Here is a 19,356-nt window from a genome sequence, read left to right as displayed (position 1 = left end):
AGGTTCTAATCCATCGTCACAAGCCAGCTAGCAGTCATTTAGTGCCGAAACAAGTCATAAAGCAGCAAGTTGGGTATTTGGTTAGTGGTTCAAGAGAGTTGCCCTGTGCCTGACTGTGGGGCTGAATGTTTTGCTCTGTGAACTGTGGATGTGGCCTTCCCTCTGCCGTCACCCCAGGGTAGCCCCTCTCAGGAGCCTGTCTTGACCCCTGACTCCTGACCACGAGGCTCCTGGGCTGTCTGTCTGCCTGCCTGCCCGTCTGTCTAGCTGTTGTGTTTGGGGGAGACAGTCAAACCCACATCAGGGGATTCCCAGCATAGCACAGCTTTTTGGAAGGGTGGTGGCAGGGATATGGACAAAGCAGGGGTGGGGCCGGGCAGGATGGGGCTGGGGGGGTGGGTTTGTGAAAGAGATGCCCTCCTTGGACCTAACTAGAAGGAGCTCACAGAGAAACTGCCAGAGGAGGACTGAGCTCGGTCTTGACTGAAAGCTGTTTCGACAGTGGCCGAGACAGCATCGTGGGGAGGGGGCCCCGAGTCCCCACCTGGATGTCTGCAGGGCTGAAGGTCGAGGCGGCGGGGTGCCGGCTGCTGTGGCTTTTGGGGCCCAGGGCAGGAGGGGTGGCTGGCTCGGGGCCCTGGGGCTCCAGCTCCCGTCTTGCCCTCGTTGTCCTGCTATACCCCTTCGGCAGGATCAGAACCTCAGTGATGATGATGACAGGCCACCACGATGGCAGCAGCAATAGCTCCGGAAGTCTTGTACACAAAGGCATCTCCCCCGGTGGTCGTGGTCCATGGGGAAAAGGAGGTACACCCCGCCGTCCCCCCTGCAAGGGATGGCTGTGGTCATCTTGACCCACTGCTCAGGAGAGCCCTGTGCACCAGCTGCCTCCCACGAGCACCACAGCCACAACACTTCTTTTTCTCTGATTAAGAAAGACGTTTTAAATTGAGGTATAATCGATTTACAGTGTTTTATTGTTATAGCCATATTAGTTTCAGGTGTATGACACAGTGATTCAAAATTTATAGATTATACTCCATTTAAAGTTATTCAAGGTCATGGGCTTCCTTGATAGCTCAGTTGGTAAAGAATCCACCTGCAACGCAGGAGACCTGGGTTCGATTCTTGGGTTGGGAAGATCCGCTGGAGAAGGGATAGGCTACCCACCCCAGTATTCTTGGGCTTCCCTGGTGGCTCAGCTGGTAAAGAATCCGCCTGCAATGCGGGAGATCTGGGTTCCATCCCTGGGTTGGGAAGATCCCCTGGAGAAGGGAGAGGCTACCCACTCCAGTATTCTGGCCTGGAGAATCCCATAGTCCATGGGGTTGCAAAGTGTCAGACACGACTGAGCAACTTTCACAAGTTATTATAAAATACTGGCTCTAACCCTGTGCTGTGCCGCGTCTCCTTGTGGCCTGTTTACTTTCTATGGAGCAGCGTGTACCCGAGGGTGTACTTTATTGCAGGTATGTTGTATCTTATGAGATTGACAGTCTCCAGTTATTGTGGGAAATGTTATATGTACATCAGTTAAGTTCAGTTGCTCAGTCGTGTCCGACTCTTTGCGACCCCATGAACCACAGCACGCCAGGCCTCCATGTCCATCACCAACTCCAGAGTTCACTCAAACTCACGTCCATCGAGTCAGTGATGCCATCCAGCCATCTCATCCTCTGACATCCCCTTCTCCTGCCTTCAATCTCTCCCAGCATCAGGGTCCTTTCAAATGAGTCAGCTCTTCACATCAGGTGGCCAAAGTATTGGAGTTTCAGCTTCAACATCAGTCCTTCCAGTGAACACCCAGGCCTGATCTCCTTTAGGATGGACTGGTTGGATCTCCTTGCAGTCCAAGGGACTCTCAAGAGTCTTCTCCAACACCACAGTTCAAAAGCATCAATTCTTTGGTGCTCAGCTTTCTTCGCAGTCCAACTCTCACATCCATACATGACCATTGGAAAAACCATAGCCTTGACTAGACAGACCTTTGCTGGCAAAGTAATGTCTCTGCTTTTGAATATGCTGTCTAGGTTGGTCATAACTTTCCTTCCAAGGAGTAAGTGTCTTTTAATTTCATGGCTGCAGTCGCCATCTGCAGTGATTTTAGAGCCCAGAAAAATAAAGTCTGTCACTGTTTCCACTATTTCCCCATCTATTTCCCATGAAGTGATGGGACCAGATGCCATGATCTTAGTTTTCTGAATGTTGAGCTTTAAGCCAGCTTTTTCACTCTCCTTTTTCACTTTCCTCAAGAGGCTCTTAATTCTTCTTCACTTTCTGCCATAAGGGTGGTGTCATCTGCATATCTGAGGTTACTGATATTTCTCTCGGCAATCTTGATTCCAGCTTGTGCTTCCTCCAGCCCAGCGTTTCTCATGATGTACTCTGCATATAAGTTAAATATATGTATATTGATACAATTACATATATTTGAGAGGAGGATACAGTTGCCTAATTCTGCTCTTGACTTTAGTGAGTATCCTTTCCTTGGTTCCAAAGGTTAACATGAAGTCTGTAGGGACTTTGTTATTTATTGGTAGATGAACTGAAAACTGGCATCAGCAGTAGTTTTCTGTTTGATATCTTAAAAATCAGTAACTGATTTTTAAAATTCGGTCTCTATCTTTTTAAAACTATTGTCTACTTTATAAGAGTTTTAAAAATAATTTTTGTATTTTAAATTTTCTTCTTATTTTTTTAGCTGTCTGCACTGTTTGTGGGCCCTTAATTCCCCAACCAGGGACATAACCCATGCCCTGTCCAGCGAAAGCACAGAGTCCCAACATTGGACCCCCAGGGAATTCCCAAGATTTTTTTAAGAGTTTTTATCTGAATCTTTACTGAGCCTTATTGTTTGTCACTAACATTCTATTTCATTTTAATTATCAGGATTATAAAGTTCAAAGAAGATAACTAACTGTTCCGCTGAAATAAACAGAAACTTGCAATTCATGCAAACAGCTAAATTCGAAACAGTACAAATTCAGTGCTTCTTTAATGCAGATTTTTTTCCCAGCCTTGGTGCTTTTGACATTGGGAACAGGTTAATTTTCCATGCTGCGGGGCTATCCTGTGCGGTATGGGCAGTGTTGCTGGCCTTCACCCAGTAGCATCTGTGGTAACCCTACTTGTGACAACCAGAAACGCTGGCTGATGGCCCTTGGTCGGAGGGGAGGGTGATGGAGTCAGGCCTGGTTGGGAATCACTAAGGGTCTCTGAGAAGGACATTGCATCCCGTCCGCAGAAAGGGCACGCAGTGAGGACCGACTGGCTAGCCATCGCTGTATGTTTCAGTAACTGTCTTTGTTGGCAGCTCATCTGGGGCTTCCGGCTGGCTCAGCTGGTAAAGAGTCTGCCTGCAATGCAGGAGACCCCGGTTTGATTCCTGGGTTGGGAAGATCTGCTGGAGAAGGGCTAGGCTCCCCACTCCAGTATTCTTGGGCTTCCCTGGTGGCTCAGCTGGTAAAGAATCTGCCTGAAATGTGGGAGACCTGGGTTCGGTTCCTGGGTTAGGAAGATCCCCTGGAGAAGGGAACAGCTACCCCCTCCAGTATTCTGGCCTGGAGAATTCCATGGACTGTTTAGTCCATGGGGTTGCAAAGAGTCGGTCACCACTGAGCGACTTTCATTTTAACCTTTGGGGCAGCGGAAATTTACAAAAATAATCCACACACATGTGCACGGCCCTTTTGTCATCCCCTTAACACCCAGTGGAAAGTCCTGCATCTAAAGCATGAATGGGAAACGCCTGGTGTCCTGACACACACTGACCTGTGTCCTGGGGCCATGGTGATCAAGCACAGTACCACAGGCTAGGGGCCAAGTCAAGGTGTCAGAAAGGCCACATGCTGCCCAGAGGCTGCAAGAGAGGGTCCCTCCTGCCTCTGCCAGCTTCCGCTGACCCCCTGATGCTGCGCTGTGGCCGATTCCAACCACTCTCCGCCTCTGTCCGCATGTGGCCCCTTCTCCCCATGTCCTCTCCTCTGACCCTCAGAGGACGTGGGCCATTGGATTCAGGCCCCCGTGGGTAACCAGGGTGGTCTTCTCTCCAGATCCTCAGTCAATATCTGCAAGGACCCTGCCTCCCAACAGGGCCACGTCTCAGGAGGTCAGTTTAACCCACGGCAGCCCCACGCGGGGACCCTGTGGCCCGGTCATGGGGGGAGTGGTCTTGGACATTCTCATCTGCTTTTCCACGTGGCCCTCACCGCTGCTGTCTGTTTTTTTTTTTCTTTTTTGGTGGTCTGTGCAGATTCGGGACCCAAAGACCCTTCTTCCCATGCCGGGGGTGATGGTCGGCGACATTGGGAAGAAGCTGGGGCAGAACGGCCTGGACAACGGGTGAGTCTGGCCCTTGAACTTGATGGTCGCTCCTCTGGGGCCCTTTCCGCAAGGCTGCCTGCTCAGCACCAACCACCTCTGAGCCCCCCAGGCCCCTCAGTGCCGCCCCGCTCCCTGCAGGACGTGCCGCACCTCCGCACGTGGGACCGTGTTGGGAAGGGCCGGGTTCTGCTCCAAGCCCAGCCTCAGGAGCTGTTAAGTGGCCCTGTGTGCTGAGTAGCGAATTTGTCCCTGGCAGGTGGCCACTCCAGCTCTCAGCCCGAGACCCCGGTGTGCTCCCCTGGACCGGAGCTTGGGCACCCAGCCTGCGCCCACGCCGTTCTGTGGGTGAAGCTGGGTGCTGCGTAGTGGGGGCAGTGTGGTCTGAGATGAGACCCGGGCTTGGGGAGCTGGAGGGGGCAGGTGGGCAGGAGAGCCATGTCAGGAGGGGCCTTGCAGCCTCCAGGAGGGATTCTCCGGCTCATTCAGGGCACAGATTTGGGAGTGAGACGATTTGGGCTCAGATCCCGGGTCCACCCCTGCCTCTTGGTCTGACCTTCAGCAGCTTTTCCGGCCTGTCCCCTCGCCTGCCTGCTTGTCCATGATGTCCCCGTGCTGGGCCCCTCACATAGCCCTACCTGGGACCCCGGGCATGTCTTCCCAGCTGTGTGCCACCTGTCGGTGCCCCTCACCTGAGCGTTCAGGCAGGACTCACCCGCTGTCTCCCAGAAATTCTGGCTGAGACGCTTTGCATCCCTTCTGTTCTCCTGAGGTACTTCCTATGTGGGGAAGCAGAGCTGGGAAGTTCCTTAGGCCTGTATCTCACACTGCATCTTAGGAACGTCTGTGTACTTGCCGCTTCACAGGGAGCCAGAAAACAGAGAAGCACGCCCGGCTGTAGTTGGAACCCTCTGGTTACGCTGACTCTGGTCATTTTGAATATAAATCAGAGGCAGGTCTTCTCCGAGACAGAAGCTGGAGCAGGCGGTTGGCCTCCCAGCACCCTGAGGGTCCTTTCCTCTGTCCCTCCCCGTAAGTTGGGGAGCTGGTGACCTGGAGAGTGTCTCAAATCTCCGCTCAGACCCTCAGGACAGGTGAGGCTCCAGCCTGTGCCCGAGAAGGGGAGACCCATCGATTTTTTTACTCTGTAGCTAGAGGAGAAGACAGCAGGACGTTGTTAAAAAGCAAAACCAGGCCTGTGCACGCACGAGCCTCCTTACTAATTACTGTCAAGAGCTCTGAGCGCCCCTCTTACTGGCCTGTGAGAAGACCTGTTAATTACCTGGTGGGGAGGGGGCGTAGCTCCGTCCATCGTGGCTTGGTGCAGGTACATGGGGCCCCTGGTCCTCTGGGCAGTCGGCAGCATCGCAGGGGCCACGAGAGCGGTCGGGGTGGAAGGCCCTGTTGCCATTTTAGATCCGCGTGCCCTAGCATGGGGCCCAGAAAGCTTGTGTGTGGTTGGCTGTATCTGCCTGGTCTGTGAGTCCACGTGCAGCCTGGCGGCGGGAGGTGACCCTCCAGCCGTGAACAAGTGCTACCAGGTCACTGCAGTCTGTGGATGTTATCAGGCGGGCTCACAGGCTCCCAGTCCCCATACGTTTTGGTTTTACAAGTTAGAACCTTTAACCTTGTTTTGGGACATCAGTGAAAATCTCTGCACTTGGTTCCCACCACCCCCCAAAGTCATCTCCTGTTTTAAAGCCTGAATACTGTGTCTACAACAGCCTCCCCACACTGACCGCACCCCCCGCCCGCCCAGGAGACACAGTCACACCGACATAGCAAAAAAAAAAGTGAAAGTGTAGTTGCTCAGTCATGTCCGACTCTTTGTGACCCCATGGACTGCAGCCCGCCAGGCTCCTCTGTCCATGGGCTTCTCCAGGCAAGAGTACTGAAGTGGGTAGCCATGCCCTCCTCCAGGGGATCTTTCCGACCCAGGGACCAAACCCGTGACTGAGCCCTGGTGTCCCACACTGCAGACAGAAGCTTTCCACTAAGGCCCTCCTCCAAGTAAACGTGTCACGTGGGAGGAGCACAGCTCTTGTAAGTCTCAGCCGTGCCAGCCTGGGAACCACCAGGGGGCAGCATGGTGACCACCCTAAAGCCAGGCCCAGAGTGGCTCCCCGAGACCAGAGGCACCGTTCCGAGGGGAAGCTCGGCGGACAGGACTTGAAGCAGCCTCACTGGGTCCCTGAATCATTGAAGGTTCTATAGCGCCTGGGGCCCCGTGGCCCCCTGCCCCGGGCTGGGGCTGGGATCGGGGCCAGGGGCCTGCCTCGCTAAACATGCCACTGTCCCTGCTGGCTGCGGGGCACATGCCCAGCAGAGGGCGCCCGGGATGGATCTGAGTCCCTGCTTCCCCCACTTGCTGGATGCTTGCAGGGCAGTGTTGTGATGGAGTGACTTTTTGTCCAGAGACCTCTTGTTTTTTTTTTTTTTTTTAAAAAGCAGTAACAATTTGTAGGTAGATCACAGGAGTGTGTAAGTCTGTAGGAAGGCTGTCTAGAAATCAGCGAAGTGAAAGTTGCTCAGTTGTGTCTCTTTGCAACCTCATGGACTCTAGAGTCCATGGTGGTTCTCCAGGCCAGAATACTGGAGTGGGTAGCCTTCCCCTTCTCCAGGGGATCCTCCCAACCCAGAGATCGAACCCAGGTCTCCCGCATTGCAGGTGGACTCTTTTTTTTTAATTATTTATTTTAATTGGAGGCTAATTACTTTACAATACTGTAGTTTTTGCCACACGTTGACATGAATCAGCCATGGGTGTACATGTGTCCCCTATCCCGAACCCCCCTCCCACCTTCCTCCCCATCCCATCCCTCTGGGTCATCCCAGTGCACCAGCTTTGAGTGCCCTGTTTCACGCATTGAACTTGGACTGGTGATCTATTTCACATATGGTAATATACATGTTTCAATGCTATTCTCTCAAATCATCCCACCCTCCCCTTCTCCCACAGAGTCCAAAAGTCTGTTCTTTACATCTGTGTCTCTTTTGCTATCTCACATGTAGGGTCATCGTTACCATCTTTCTAAATTCCATATGTATGCGTTAATATACTATATTGGTGTTTCTCTTTCTGCCTTAGTTCACTCTGTATAATAGGTTCCAGTTTCATCCACCTCATTACAACTGACTCAAATGCAGGTGGCTTCTTTACCAGCTAAGCCACAAGGGAAGCCCAAGAATACTGGAGTGGGTAGCCTATCCCTTTGCCAGGGGATCTTCCCAACCCAGGAATCAAACCGGGGTCTGCCGCATTGCAGGCGAATTCTTTACCAGCTGAGCCACAAGGCAAGCCGGTCTAGAAATCAGAGGCAGGTGTAAATTACCTGGGTTACTTTTAGTCAAATAACTCTGAAAGCAAGATAGTAAAGAGCCCTCGGGTGAGCCGTTGAGCCTCACCTTCAAGATGGGCGGCGGGCATCCTTGCACCTGCTCAGTGGCCACTCAGGGAAGCGTCTGGTGGTGGGCGGGGCCGGGGTTATGTGCTGAGACCTGCTGGGTATCTTTGGTTCCAGGTGGGGCTGGGATGGCGGTGGTGGGAGGCCTCAAGGAGCAAGGAAATTGTTAGGACCTGACGTGGGGGCCCCAGGGGGGAAGGGTGCAGGGCGGAGAGCCTGACACACTGCCTGTTCACACCTCCGTGTCACACCCGGTGCCCCCCCAATGCGCGCAGGCGCACACACACACACCCGTGTCCTCCATGGACCCGGGATTCCGGCCTGCAAGCTGGCCGGCATTGACTGTCTGTGACTCAGAAAAGAATGCGTGAAATTCTGATTTCGGTTAAACCCCAAGCGACTACTTTTCCAAGTATAAATACGTTCAGCCTGGTTCCGTCCCCTGTGTGGCAGGGGCGGGGGAAGATTTTCCACTCCTTAAAAAGGGCGCTCCGCGTCTACAGCAGCAGACTTGAAAGAGCGTCCCGCGGCTTTCCAGTCACGGGCTGGACCGCTCGGGGGGCGTCGGCACTGCGGCCAGGCATACTCAGAACGCAGGAGTCTGGGCCCCACAGATGCCTGCTGCGTGGCCGCCTCCAGGCCAGTGCTTTCAGACGCTCAGCCCCGGCCTGTGTTTTGTACACGGGAGGGAGACCCCTCACCTGGACGCTGGTGGAGGCCTCGGGGCCTGACGTGCAGAATCCTAGTCGATTCTGAAGCATCTGGGAGGAGCCTCCAGATGCCCCGCCCCCAGGGCTCGACTCCTCCCTAGTGGCATTGGCTGTGTCAGCCCCGGGCCATCCCGGACTTGGGGGTCAGTGCAGACTGTACCAGCTCCCAGGGGACGAAGTCTCACTCCTGGCTGGCTCATCCATGGCCCTAATTGCCCGGTTCCGGCACGTGGCCCCTCATTATAACAGGATGGCTTAGCTCCCACTGAGAGGCAGGATGACTCAGTGAGCGACGTGGATGGGACCACCGTCTCGGGGTGCTGTGGGACCCCCCGGTGCTCGTCATGGGGAGGGGTGGGGAGGCGTGGCAGGCCTCTCAGAGGAGGTGGCAGTGCTCAGAGGAGCCACCTGCCAGTCTGGAGAGGGCCTGGATGGCTTGAAGGTTGCATGCCGATGTAACGCGGTGGGGAGCTGCGAGGAGCAGGCAGTGGTCCCGTCAGGGGGCTTACCGCGTCTTCCTGTGGGTTTCGATTCTGTTGGTCTCTGGGATCCAGGGTTCTCGTGCCAGGCGTGACTGTTCTGAGCTGCAGTTTGCAGAGGCCTCTGCCCCTGTGTGCAGGACGGCGGCGGGGTGGGGGGGGTGGGGGCGGTGATAAGGTGGGGTTTGGAGAGACCAAGGCAGAGACTGTTGAGGAAATCAGAAGAGGCACAGACCATGAGGACGCTGGGTCAGAGGTGGAGGGGAGCATGCTGACTCTGGACAGTGGTGGGGGGCTGTGCACGTCCTGGGGATCCGGGGGTGGGCTGGGGGCGAGGAGCTGTCCCCCTTCTCCGAAGGGCGCTGCTCTCCCTGACAGAGCTGCTTCCTATGGTTCAGTAAGAGAGGTTCCCCATGGCACTGAAAATGCTTAGAAATCCAATAAGGCACTATGCTTGTGTGCCTTAAGTCGTGTCCACTTTAGTCCCATCCAACTCTTTGTGACCCCATGGACTGCAGCCCACCAGGCTCCTGTGTCCATGGGATTCTCCAGGCAAGAATACTGAAGTGGGTAGCCATGCCCTCCTCCAGGGGATCTTCCCGACCCAGGGACCAAACCTGTGTCTTTTATGAGTCCTGTATTGGGCTTCCCTTTTGGCTCAGCTGGTAAAGAATCTGCCTGCAATGCGGAAGACCTGGGTTCAATCCCTGGGTTGGGAAGATCCCCTGGAGGAGGGCATGGCTACCCACTTCAGTATTCTTGCCTGGAGAATTCCATGGAGTCCATGGGATCACAAAGAGTCCAGCACGAATGAGTGACTTTCACTTCTTAGATCACTTTGGGCTCCCCTGGCGGCTCAGAGGTAAGGCTTCTGCCTGCAATGTGGGAGACCTGGGTTCGATCCCTGGGTCTGATCCCTGGGTCGGGAAGATCCCCTGGAGAAGGAAATGGCAACCCACTCCGGTATCTTTACCTGGAAAATCCCATGGATGGAGGAGCCTGGTGGGCTGCCGTCTATGGGGTTGCTAAGAGTCGGACACGACTGAGTGACTTCACTTTCACTTTCCACTTTCATGCATTGGAAGGCAATGGCACCCCACTCCAGTACTCTTACCTGGAGAATCCCAGGGACGGGGGAGCCTGGTGGGCTGCGGTCTATGAGGTCGCACAGAGTCGGACACAACTGAAGCGACTCAGCAGCAGCAGCAGCAGCGCCACCTGGGAAGCCCAGGGTGCTCCAGCAACTGTTGACAGACGGTTTGGGGTTTTTGTTTGGCAGTTTCTGCACCACCCGGTACTTTGTACAGCCTTGTCCCCTGGACTACTGCGAGTTAGGTTTTCCTGCCTGACAACCATAGAAAACACCTTTGATTACTGACACATGCGCGTGACCCCTGGGGATGTGTGTGCAGGCGTGTTCTCTAGCTGCTCCGGGGAGCTGGCCCCTGCGTCTGGAGCCCCGATGGGACAGCTCGTGCTCCTGCTTGACTTGCGAGGTCTGAAGCCCAGTTTGCTGGCTCTGCCGCCCCGTGTGGGAGACTCTGGTGTGGGGTCCAAGCGTAAGAGTCAGAGATCCTCACGTTTAGGGAGAAGGTCCTCGTTTCCTGCTGAAGGACCTCATCTGGGCTTGTCCGGCCACGTCGAGGGCGTCCCCTCCCAGCATAGGAAGAGCCAGTGTGCAGCCCTGAGGCCTGAGCCTGGGGGACAGAGGGGGGCAGGGGTCTCCATCATTACCAACAGACGGCGACCGATTTGTTTCACGCAGAACCCCCCACTCGCACCACATCTTCTGTTTAAGCTTTCTCTGGGCAAGCCAGGCTGTCCAGTGGTTAGGACTCCACGTTCTCACTGCTGAAGGCCTGGTGGGTTCAACCCCTGGTCCAGGAAGTAACATCCCTCAAGCCATGCAGTGCAGCAAACAACAACAACAACAACCCGCAAAAAATAAAAGCGGAATAAAGCCCGCTCTTAGATAGGAGGCTGTGCTGAGATGCCCCGTCTGCACTCTCTTCCCTCCTGCGTTTGCTCTCGGAGTTTTCCTGTCTCTAGGGGCTTATCTCCCCTTCTGAGCTGACCTCCGCTTTGATTTGACCAGGTTTCGGGAGGCGGGGGTGAGCCCCGGGGCCGCCCCCCCTGTTTAACCAGAAGCCATGTCCCCGCACAGGTTCGCCATGTTCCACAAGGTCAGGATTCCACGCCAGGACCTGCTGAACCGCTCAGGAGACGTCACCCCTGAGGGCGCCTATGTCACCCATGTCAAGGTGCCGGAGCCTCCAGGGTTGGGGGGTGTCTGTGGGTGAGGAAGCCATCCCCTCCGGCTCCGCAGGACATGCACCCTGCTATGGGGGGAGCAGAGTCGCCACGGGAGCCAGAGGCCTGTGCGAACCTCTCCAGGCTCAGGTCCTGGCGCCGCCACCAAGGAAGGGGGTGCCCGCGTCCACCACACCTCTGGGGCCCCAGGCATGACATCTCCTCCCTAGTCCTCACCAGCCCCCTGGGGTTACAGCTGGGGAGGCTACCCCCACCAGCGCTGTTTCCCGCAGCGGGGAGAGGAAAGGCTTGCCCACTGGGCCGGGCACCGCGTCCTCCGGTGTCTGGGATTGACCTCGCCTGGAAGTTCATTGAGGGTGGACACATAGGGGCCTGGCCCTGGGCCCTTTGCAGCCTGGCCAGGTCAGGGTGGCTGAGCCCTCCTGGTCCTGAACCCACGGCTGGGATGACCCAATGCCACTTGTAGGCTGCTCGGAGCTGAGAGCAGGGCTTGAACGAACATAACAAGTACCTTCCGATCAGGAGAGAGGCTAGAGGTGACAGAGGAGGGCATTCAGAAAAGGAAACTGATATGAAACCCGGGAGCATGGAGGCAGACGAGAGAGCCCAGCAGAGGGGGTTGATCCAGGGCTGAATATCAGTGAAGCAAGCGGCAGGCAGGGATGGAGAGAGCCCAGAGACGGTTTGTAGAAACAGCGGAGACAGGCCTCTAAATTACGGAAGGAAGACTGTCTTGACTCGGGGGTGCTCACACACGGGGTCAGGGGCTGTCACCCCAGGCTCACTGTCGAGAAATAGCAGAACCTCAGAAGACCCTGAGCCCTCCCCGGGACAGGAGGCAGAGCGGCTCCTGTGGGATCAAAGCCCCTTTGGCTCCTATTTTCCCTGCACAATGCTGCCTGAGAGCAGTCAGAGAGAGGACGCTTCTCACCACGGACGGAAAGCAATGTACGCGTGCTCTTTCTAAGTGCAGCTAAGCTGCCATTCGTGCGCGAGAACACAGTAAATATTCATGGCCAGGGGCTTGGAAGGCTGCCGCACAAATACCAGAGTGGACGCAGTTTAGGAAGAAAAGCCTGAATAATAAAATAAATGAAGCGGGAGAAGCAGCAGGGGTGAGGGAGGCGCACGTGATCGCGTCGTTTGGTGAGACTGTCAGGCCGATGTACCCAAGCGCCGCCGATGGGCCTGAAAGCCAGGCTGCTGCCAGGGACCACGGTGAGCACCTTGAAACTCAGAACAGACTGAAGACACATGCACACAGGCAGTTCCCTGCTTTTAAAGCCTGATGCTGGGAGGGATTGAGGGCGGGAGGAGAAGGGGCCCACAGAGGATGAGATGGTTGGGTGGCATCACTGTCTCAATGGACGTGAGTCTGAGTGAACTCCAGGAGTTGGTGATGGTCAGGGAGGCCTGGCGTGTTGCAGTCCATGTGGTCGCAAAGAGTCGGACACGACTGAGCGAGTGGACAGCAGCCACAACAGAAGATCACAGAGAAGGACAGGGGAGCATTCCGATGACCGTCAGGGCCCTTGGGATGGTGGCTCGACAGGGAGGCAGGAATCCCGGCGGGGGAGGGCGCCCTTTTTATGAACGAGATGTTGGCGCCAGCTGTGTTCTCCGCCCTCACCTCCAGCCTCGCTCTCGGCACAGCTGTGTCTGGTCCTTGGTGAGGTCGAGAGCAGGGCTTCCTGCCTCCATGTGGCAGCTCGTAGGTCTGCACAGATGGCGTGTCTGCCCGGGGCCCCTTCCCTCGTGTGGGCTGGGTGTGCCCCCGTGACGGGCACACCGGCCCCCGGCTGCTCAGCCCTCCTGGCTCCAGGACCCTGTGTCTGGGGTCCCCTGGGGGCTGGGCCTGGGGTGTTGAACAAGGACAGGCGTGCCCCTTCACCCCTGTGCCCATCCCTGAGGTGGCCTGCGGTCCTGGGTCCGCCGCCACCTGCTCTCCTCCCGCAGGATGTGGGGCAGCGCTACAGCGAGTCCCTGGGCAGCCTGTCGTCCGGCCGGGTCGCCATCGTGGGCATGTCCGTTGTGAACCTGAAGCTGGCCGTGTCCATCGCTCTGCGTTTCTCAGCCACCAGGCGTCAGTTTGGGCCAACGGACAAGGAGGAAGTCCCGGTGCTGGAGTACCCGATGCAGGTAGGGCACCTGTGGGCGCGGGCTCGCTGGCTTTCCATCCATGTGGCGCCTGCAGGCACGGGCTCGCTGGTTTTCTGTCCGTGTGGCGTCTGCATGTGCGGGCTCGCTGGCTTTCCGTCCGTGTGTCACCTGCGGGCGCGGGCTGGCTGGCTTTCCGTCCGTGTGGCGCCTGCGGGCACGGGCTCGCTGGTTTTCCGTCCGTGTGGCGTCTGTATGTGTGGGCTCGCTGGCTTTCCGTCCGTGTGGCGTCTGCATGTGCGGGCTCGCTGGCTTTCCGTCCGTGTGGCGTCTGCATGTGCGGGCTCGCTGGCTTTCCGTCCGTGTGGCGTCTGCATGTGCGGGCTCGCTGGCTTTCCGTCCGTGTGGCATCTGCATGTGTGGGCTCGCTGGCTTTCCGTCCGTGTGCAAACATACCGCCTCTCAGGTCTCTGCAGCTGGGTCACAGGGAGCTGACTGGGCCTCTTCTGGAGTTACAGGGGTGACGCCAGGCCTTGGAAGGGGCACAGCCTCAGGGGCCACAGATGGTCTCCACGATGGTCTTTACTTGAAAAGAAATGAGAAGCCTGGAGGAGGCGCTCTGGTGAGGTGGGGGCGCATGCTCACCCCTCTCTGGCCCTGCGTATCCAGGCTGTGCTCTGACACGGCCCTCCATCCCAGGACGCAGTGGCTGAGTGTGCAGCGGCATTCATGGTGGCGTCCTTTAGCAGAGGGGACACACCCCACTCCGGGCCCTCCGCGGTCGAGGCAGCCCCGGACGGCAGGGGAGCCCCCCCAAGCTGAGCATTGCCTGGTCGCCTGGCCGGGCTGGGGGCAGGCGTGGCATTGGATCGCAGTGTGCCCCCACCAGCGCCTCTGCGTCCCCAGCCCTTCCATGCCTACTCTGCAGCTGCCCTGCGCACCAGGGGGGCTGGTGGTGGTCCCCAGGTCACAGGTGGGGCCCCAGAGGCAGCAGCTGGACCGAGCCTCGGTCTTGGGCCCAGCGATGCGTAAGCAAAGGTGTGTTTGAGTGAGAGTTTCAGGACATTGTAACTGGATCGAATTTATTTAACCCTTAGTTAGGACCACGAACCTGGTTTAATACCAAATGAGCAAGCGAGGAAGAGCCTCGTGCCTAGTTCGTGCCTGGCCAGCACGCAGCATCCACCGCACCGCTGGACCCTGTGGTCCTTGTGAGGTCACAGCACGCCCCCCTGCCTGGGCTTGAAGCCTGGCTTCAGCGGTCAGCTGAGCCCACTTAAGCCCCTCGAGTGGGCTTCCGGAAGTCCACCCCGTCCTTGCTGTGCACCCCTGGGCGAGGCACTAAGCCTCTCTGTGCTCTGGTTTTCTCCTTTGCACGTTGGAGCGGTGATCACACTGCTGTGGGTGGTTGCAAGGATGGGCCACGTTAGGGTGGTGGCACGGTGACCGCACGCAGGGATCGCTGCTGGTGGTGGTGGTGATTGTCTTCTGGTTCCTCTCAGCCTCCCCCCTCCATGCACGCCACAGCAGACACGCGCTGGTGAAATGGACGTGCTCCCTCGGCCTCTGGGAGCCTGTTTCCCCTTCTGGCCCGGGGGCAGTCGCTGTCTTCCTCCTAGGGTCACAAAGGGCAAGGTGTTGCCAGGTTGGCCCTGCGCTTGGGCATGGTGACCTGGCTGTCTCCGTTGTATTCAGTGTTTACTCTGGCTGAGGGATCGCATGGCCAGGATAACGAATCTTATTATAGTTCAGTGTTTACTCTGGCTGAGGGATCGTGTGGCCGCAACAGCAGCGAGCGCAGGGCAGGGCAGTGCCCGTGGGCGCCTCTCCTTGAGCGCCTCTTCTTGAGCGGGGCTGTCAGGGTGGCTGGGTATCGGGGCAGCTGTCGTGGTGAGGGGTGGGGCGTCCGGGAGAGGGGCAGGGCCTTGTGCACTAACGGGACCGTGGGGGTGGGTTCCGGCCACCCCCGCCCTGCCGAGGACGTGGGGTGTTCAGGTGGGGATTTGTCCATTTCAGCAATGGCGCTTATTGCCGTACCTGGCTGCCGCCTACGCCTTGGACCACTTTTCCAAATCACTCTTCCTGGATCTGGGGGAGCTTCAGCGAGGCCTCCTGGGGAAGGACCGGAGTGTCAGGCAGGTGAGAGCCTCCTGCTTTTTCTCTGCAGCGTTTATCCTCATTTAAATCTCACTGGGTTTGAACAGGGCAGGCTCAGCCTTTCTTTCAAAACAACGTGGGTGTGTGGATCTGCAGGGATGATGCAGGCTCGTCTGACTTGACCCCTGGGCCATGTCCTCCCAGAGCCCGTCGAGGGGATGGGGGCCTAGTCGGCACGTGTCCGCATCCCCCGTTCTCAAGGACGTGCTGACACGGCTCCTGGTTCCCGTCTGTGAGTTCAGCTGTTGTTCTCCTCTGGAGAACAGGATGCTTTTGCAAAATCCACATTACCGGCCCCCTCCGTGGATTTCACGGTTCTGATCCTTTCGTAAACAACCCCACAAAAGGTCTGTGTCCAGCTGACTGGATGTGAGCTGACAGGCGTGGCTTTACGCCAGATGCAAGCGTGCAGACCCGCTGAGATCAGCCCCTATGCACAGAAAGGGTCTTCTGCTAATTTCCGTGTATGGATGCCTCACGTGTTGATTTTTTTTTTCTGCTTTCACACTGCCTCCTGGGCATTGCGAAAAGGCACAGCGCAAGTGCATCTGAAAACTCATCAGAAATGCTACAGAGGGCGGGCTTACCGACCACGCCCTGAAAAGCCTGTATCAAATTAGCACATTTTGGAATATCCAGCATAGACACCCAGGCGTCAAGAGGCGGAGGGTGAAGGGGTGGGGGCGGCTGGCAGGGTGCACAGCCATGCAGTCAGGCTGACGTGACCCCAAGGACCGTTTCATCAGGAATGTGGAGCTAATGCATTTTTCCCCCCCAAACATGAGTCACTGAAGTTTTGCCAGCTGACAATGGAATTGTCCTGTTAATAATGTTTCAAGTGTCACCGTCATCTATTTTTTTTTTTCTGAAGCTCAGAAAAGTAGTTCAACCCAGGCATGGGTTACAAGGTAGCGCTTCTGTGAAGCCGAAATGCTGGCAAAGCACAGCGCCTTCCTTAGCAGGTGTGTGTAGGCGTGTCTATCTTGTAATTGTTGTTACTAACGATCACGCTGAAGTAAAAGAATGTTTCCTAGATGTGTTAAAGCTAGGAACCCTGAGCGGGGCCTGCACAGGGGCCCTGAAAGGCCAGGGCTTTGTAGCCCTCTGGGGCTGCCCCCCACCCTCTCCCCTGGGGGCAGCGAGTCAGCGCTGTGTCAGTCCCTTTCCTTGGGTTTCCTCCTCGTCTCCCGTGAACTATGGGGGCTTGAACAGCCGTTGCTCAGGCTCGCACTGTGAACTTCATGCACACCGGGTCATGACGCACGTCCCTCTGCGATCAGCCTCCCCACCAGGGTTCACCCGCTGAGCAGCCGCGGTGGTTTACCTTCAGTGCTAGGAGGCCGTGTGACTAGACCGCAGGGTGTCCACGCGTAGATGAATCCTGCTTTTTAGCTAAAACTGGCTTCCTACTATTGTAGTTGTCAGCCGTCTGGGGTCAGACTGGAGGGGGCGCAGGTCTCTGAGGCTGAGCTTGGACTGTCCCCTGCCCTCCGGGGTCAGAGCCTCTCTTCCCCTGATCTTGTTGGCTTCTCTCCCTCCCAAGGCAGAGCTGGGACACGAGATCCACGCCTTGTCGTCGGCCGGCAAGCCCCTGGCCTCGTGGACGGCCCAGCGGGGGATCCAAGAGTGCCGCGAGGCATGTGGAGGACACGGCTACCTGGCCAGTAGGTCTCAGAGACATGTGGGCTGGTTTCTGTCCTCATCCCTACCGTGTGACTCATACCCGACCAGGGGTCAGTGCGTGACCAACCAGGGGTCAGCACACGGCCAGGGGTCAGCGCACAACCAGGGGTCAGCGTATGACTGGGATCAGCACCCAGCTAGGGGTCAGTGCATGACCAGGGGTCAGTGCATGACCAACCAGGGGTCAGCACACAACCAGGGGTCAGCACATGACCAACCAGGGGTCAACTCAAGACCAGGGGTCAGCACATGGCCAGGGGTCAGCACGCGACCAGGGGTCAGCGCACAACCAACCAGGGGTCAACTCACGGCCAGGGGTCAGCGCACGATCAGGGGTCAGTGCACAACCGACCAGGGGTCAGCTCACAACTGACCAGGGGTCAGCGCACAACCAGGGGTCAGCACATGACCAACCAGGGGTCAGCGCACAGTCAGGGGTCAGCACACAGTAGCCTATGGGCCAAAGGCTTTTTCTGTGGATAAAGATTTTTGTAAACAATGATTTATCGGCGCCCGGCCGTGACCACTCGTTTACACACTTCCTGTGGCCGAGTTCCTGCTCCTCTTGCAGAGCTGAGACATCTCAGAGCCTAAAACATTTACCGTCTGGAACTTTCCAGAGCAGGTTGGCCGGGCCCTGCCCTCGTCTCATCCCTCGGTTCCCTGGCACCTGATGTTCCTTGGCCGAAACCTGGGGGTCACGAGGCAGCGTGGAGACTGGAAAGCAGAACGGAAGCGAGCTTATCCATTCATCTGAGTTGGAACTTTCTGGTTAATGGCTTGGCAGTTCCCTGGCACCACGCTTTGTTCCGATGAAGCACCCTGGGACTCAGCGTTCACTTCTGTTGGCGCCGGCAGCTATTTGAGCAGCTGGTGGGTGGCACACAGAGTAGGTGACCGACAGGCCAGGCCCAGGTCCTGTGTCCTCTGTCTCTCTCTGCTGCCTGCTGGCTGCGCATCTGAGGGCAAGCTGACCCCACACGCTGCTCCTTGCTGTTCTTCTCCATAAGATGGGGCTGAGGATAGCATGGCGCGACAGGGGTTCCGCAGCGAGGAGTGAATGAACACACTTGAAGGGTTTAGACGACGTGTGGCAGGTGGCCTGTGCCCCGTTACTCTGATCTATTATTATCATTATGAAAGTGAAAGTGTTAGTCGATCAGTCGTGTCCAACTCTGGGACTGTAGCCTGCCAGGCTCCTCTGTTCATGGGATTCTCCAGGCAAGAATACTGGAGTGGGTTTCCATGCCCTTCTCCAGGGGGTTTTCCCAACGCAGGGATCGAACCCGGGTCTCCTGCGTGGCAGGCTGGTTCTGTACCGTCTGAGCCGTCAGAAAAGCCCATTATTATTATAGTCATCTTTACTATTTGCAGCTTACCTGCCTAACTTCCCACGTGCTGATCTTCAGTCACCGATGGGTAAAGTCTGGTGATTCAGATGAGACCGCAGTGGAATTGGCAGAGACCTTCCCTGATGGTTTATTCCTCCGGAGCCTCTTAGCCCCTTGTTGAGTCTGTGGCAGAGACCTTCCCTGACGGTTTATTCCTCCGGAGCCTCTTAGCCCCTGGTTGAGTCTGAGCATCTCGGCGACACTCTGTAGATAGCTGTGTGCTTTTGGTGAAGAAGCGCCCGGCTCCTCCTCGTGCGGTGGGGGGCAGACGGGGGGTGGGGGGCGCTCAGCTTCTCCGCTCTCCGTGTCCCTGGCGTGTGGGCAACCATGGCGCCACAGAAGTTCCTCTCCCGTGTGTTCTGTCTTCTGTGCACTGTCCTTTGTAGTTTTTGTTTGTTGTTACAGCTCATGGAGACGCTATAAATAGTTTAGGACGAGGAGCTTGAATCATGCAGCCCGCAGACAGCAGAAATGACTGAATCAAGGGTCATCACATAACTCCTTCTGGGCTGAAGCCAGTGTGGCCAAACTCAGGGATAAACGTAAAGCCCTTTATCCAGATGTAAATGTCAGTTTCTAGTCGTCTCTCTAAGGTCGCTCTCAGATACTCACGTTCAGTGCTCTGACTGTGGCATGGGGCAGCAAGTCAGCAGAAGACGTTCAGGGTGTCACAGGTGACCACAAGCCTGCTACAGAGCACCTTCACACCCTCTTGGGCTGTTCACAGCAGTATGTGACTGTGAGAAGTTGGGGGTCCTACCCATTCTCCCATCTCAGCCTCACATCTGGAGAACATTCTATTAATATGCCAGAGACCCAGGTGGGGAGAGTCTGGGAAGAATCC

At 56.6% G+C, this 19,356-nt stretch overlaps 1 protein-coding gene across 3 annotated transcripts in view; it reads left to right on the top strand.

Moving 5' to 3' along the window:
* The window catches only part of ACOX3 (acyl-CoA oxidase 3, pristanoyl), a 55,871-nt gene that overhangs the window by 15,085 nt on the left and 21,430 nt on the right, over positions 1–19,356 (top strand). For all 3 annotated transcript variants that reach the window (XR_005720609.1, XM_040237633.1, XM_040237634.1), the window contains exons 7-11: positions 4,253–4,341; positions 11,078–11,174; positions 13,141–13,323; positions 15,298–15,420; positions 16,982–17,102. Coding sequence is in view for 2 of the 3 variants with exons in the window: in XM_040237633.1 (XP_040093567.1) it covers positions 4,253–4,341; positions 11,078–11,174; positions 13,141–13,323; positions 15,298–15,420; positions 16,982–17,102 (613 nt within the window). In the remaining variant the exon portion in view is untranslated. The remainder of the gene's footprint in view (positions 1–4,252; positions 4,342–11,077; positions 11,175–13,140; positions 13,324–15,297; positions 15,421–16,981; positions 17,103–19,356) is intronic.

This window comes from Oryx dammah, unplaced genomic scaffold (assembly GCF_014754425.2).
Source record: "Oryx dammah isolate SB20612 unplaced genomic scaffold, SCBI_Odam_1.1 HiC_scaffold_3, whole genome shotgun sequence".
NCBI lineage: Eukaryota > Metazoa > Chordata > Mammalia > Artiodactyla > Bovidae > Oryx > Oryx dammah.
The sequence above is the reverse complement of the archived record's forward strand: the minus strand, read 5'-3'. Positions and strand labels throughout refer to the sequence as shown.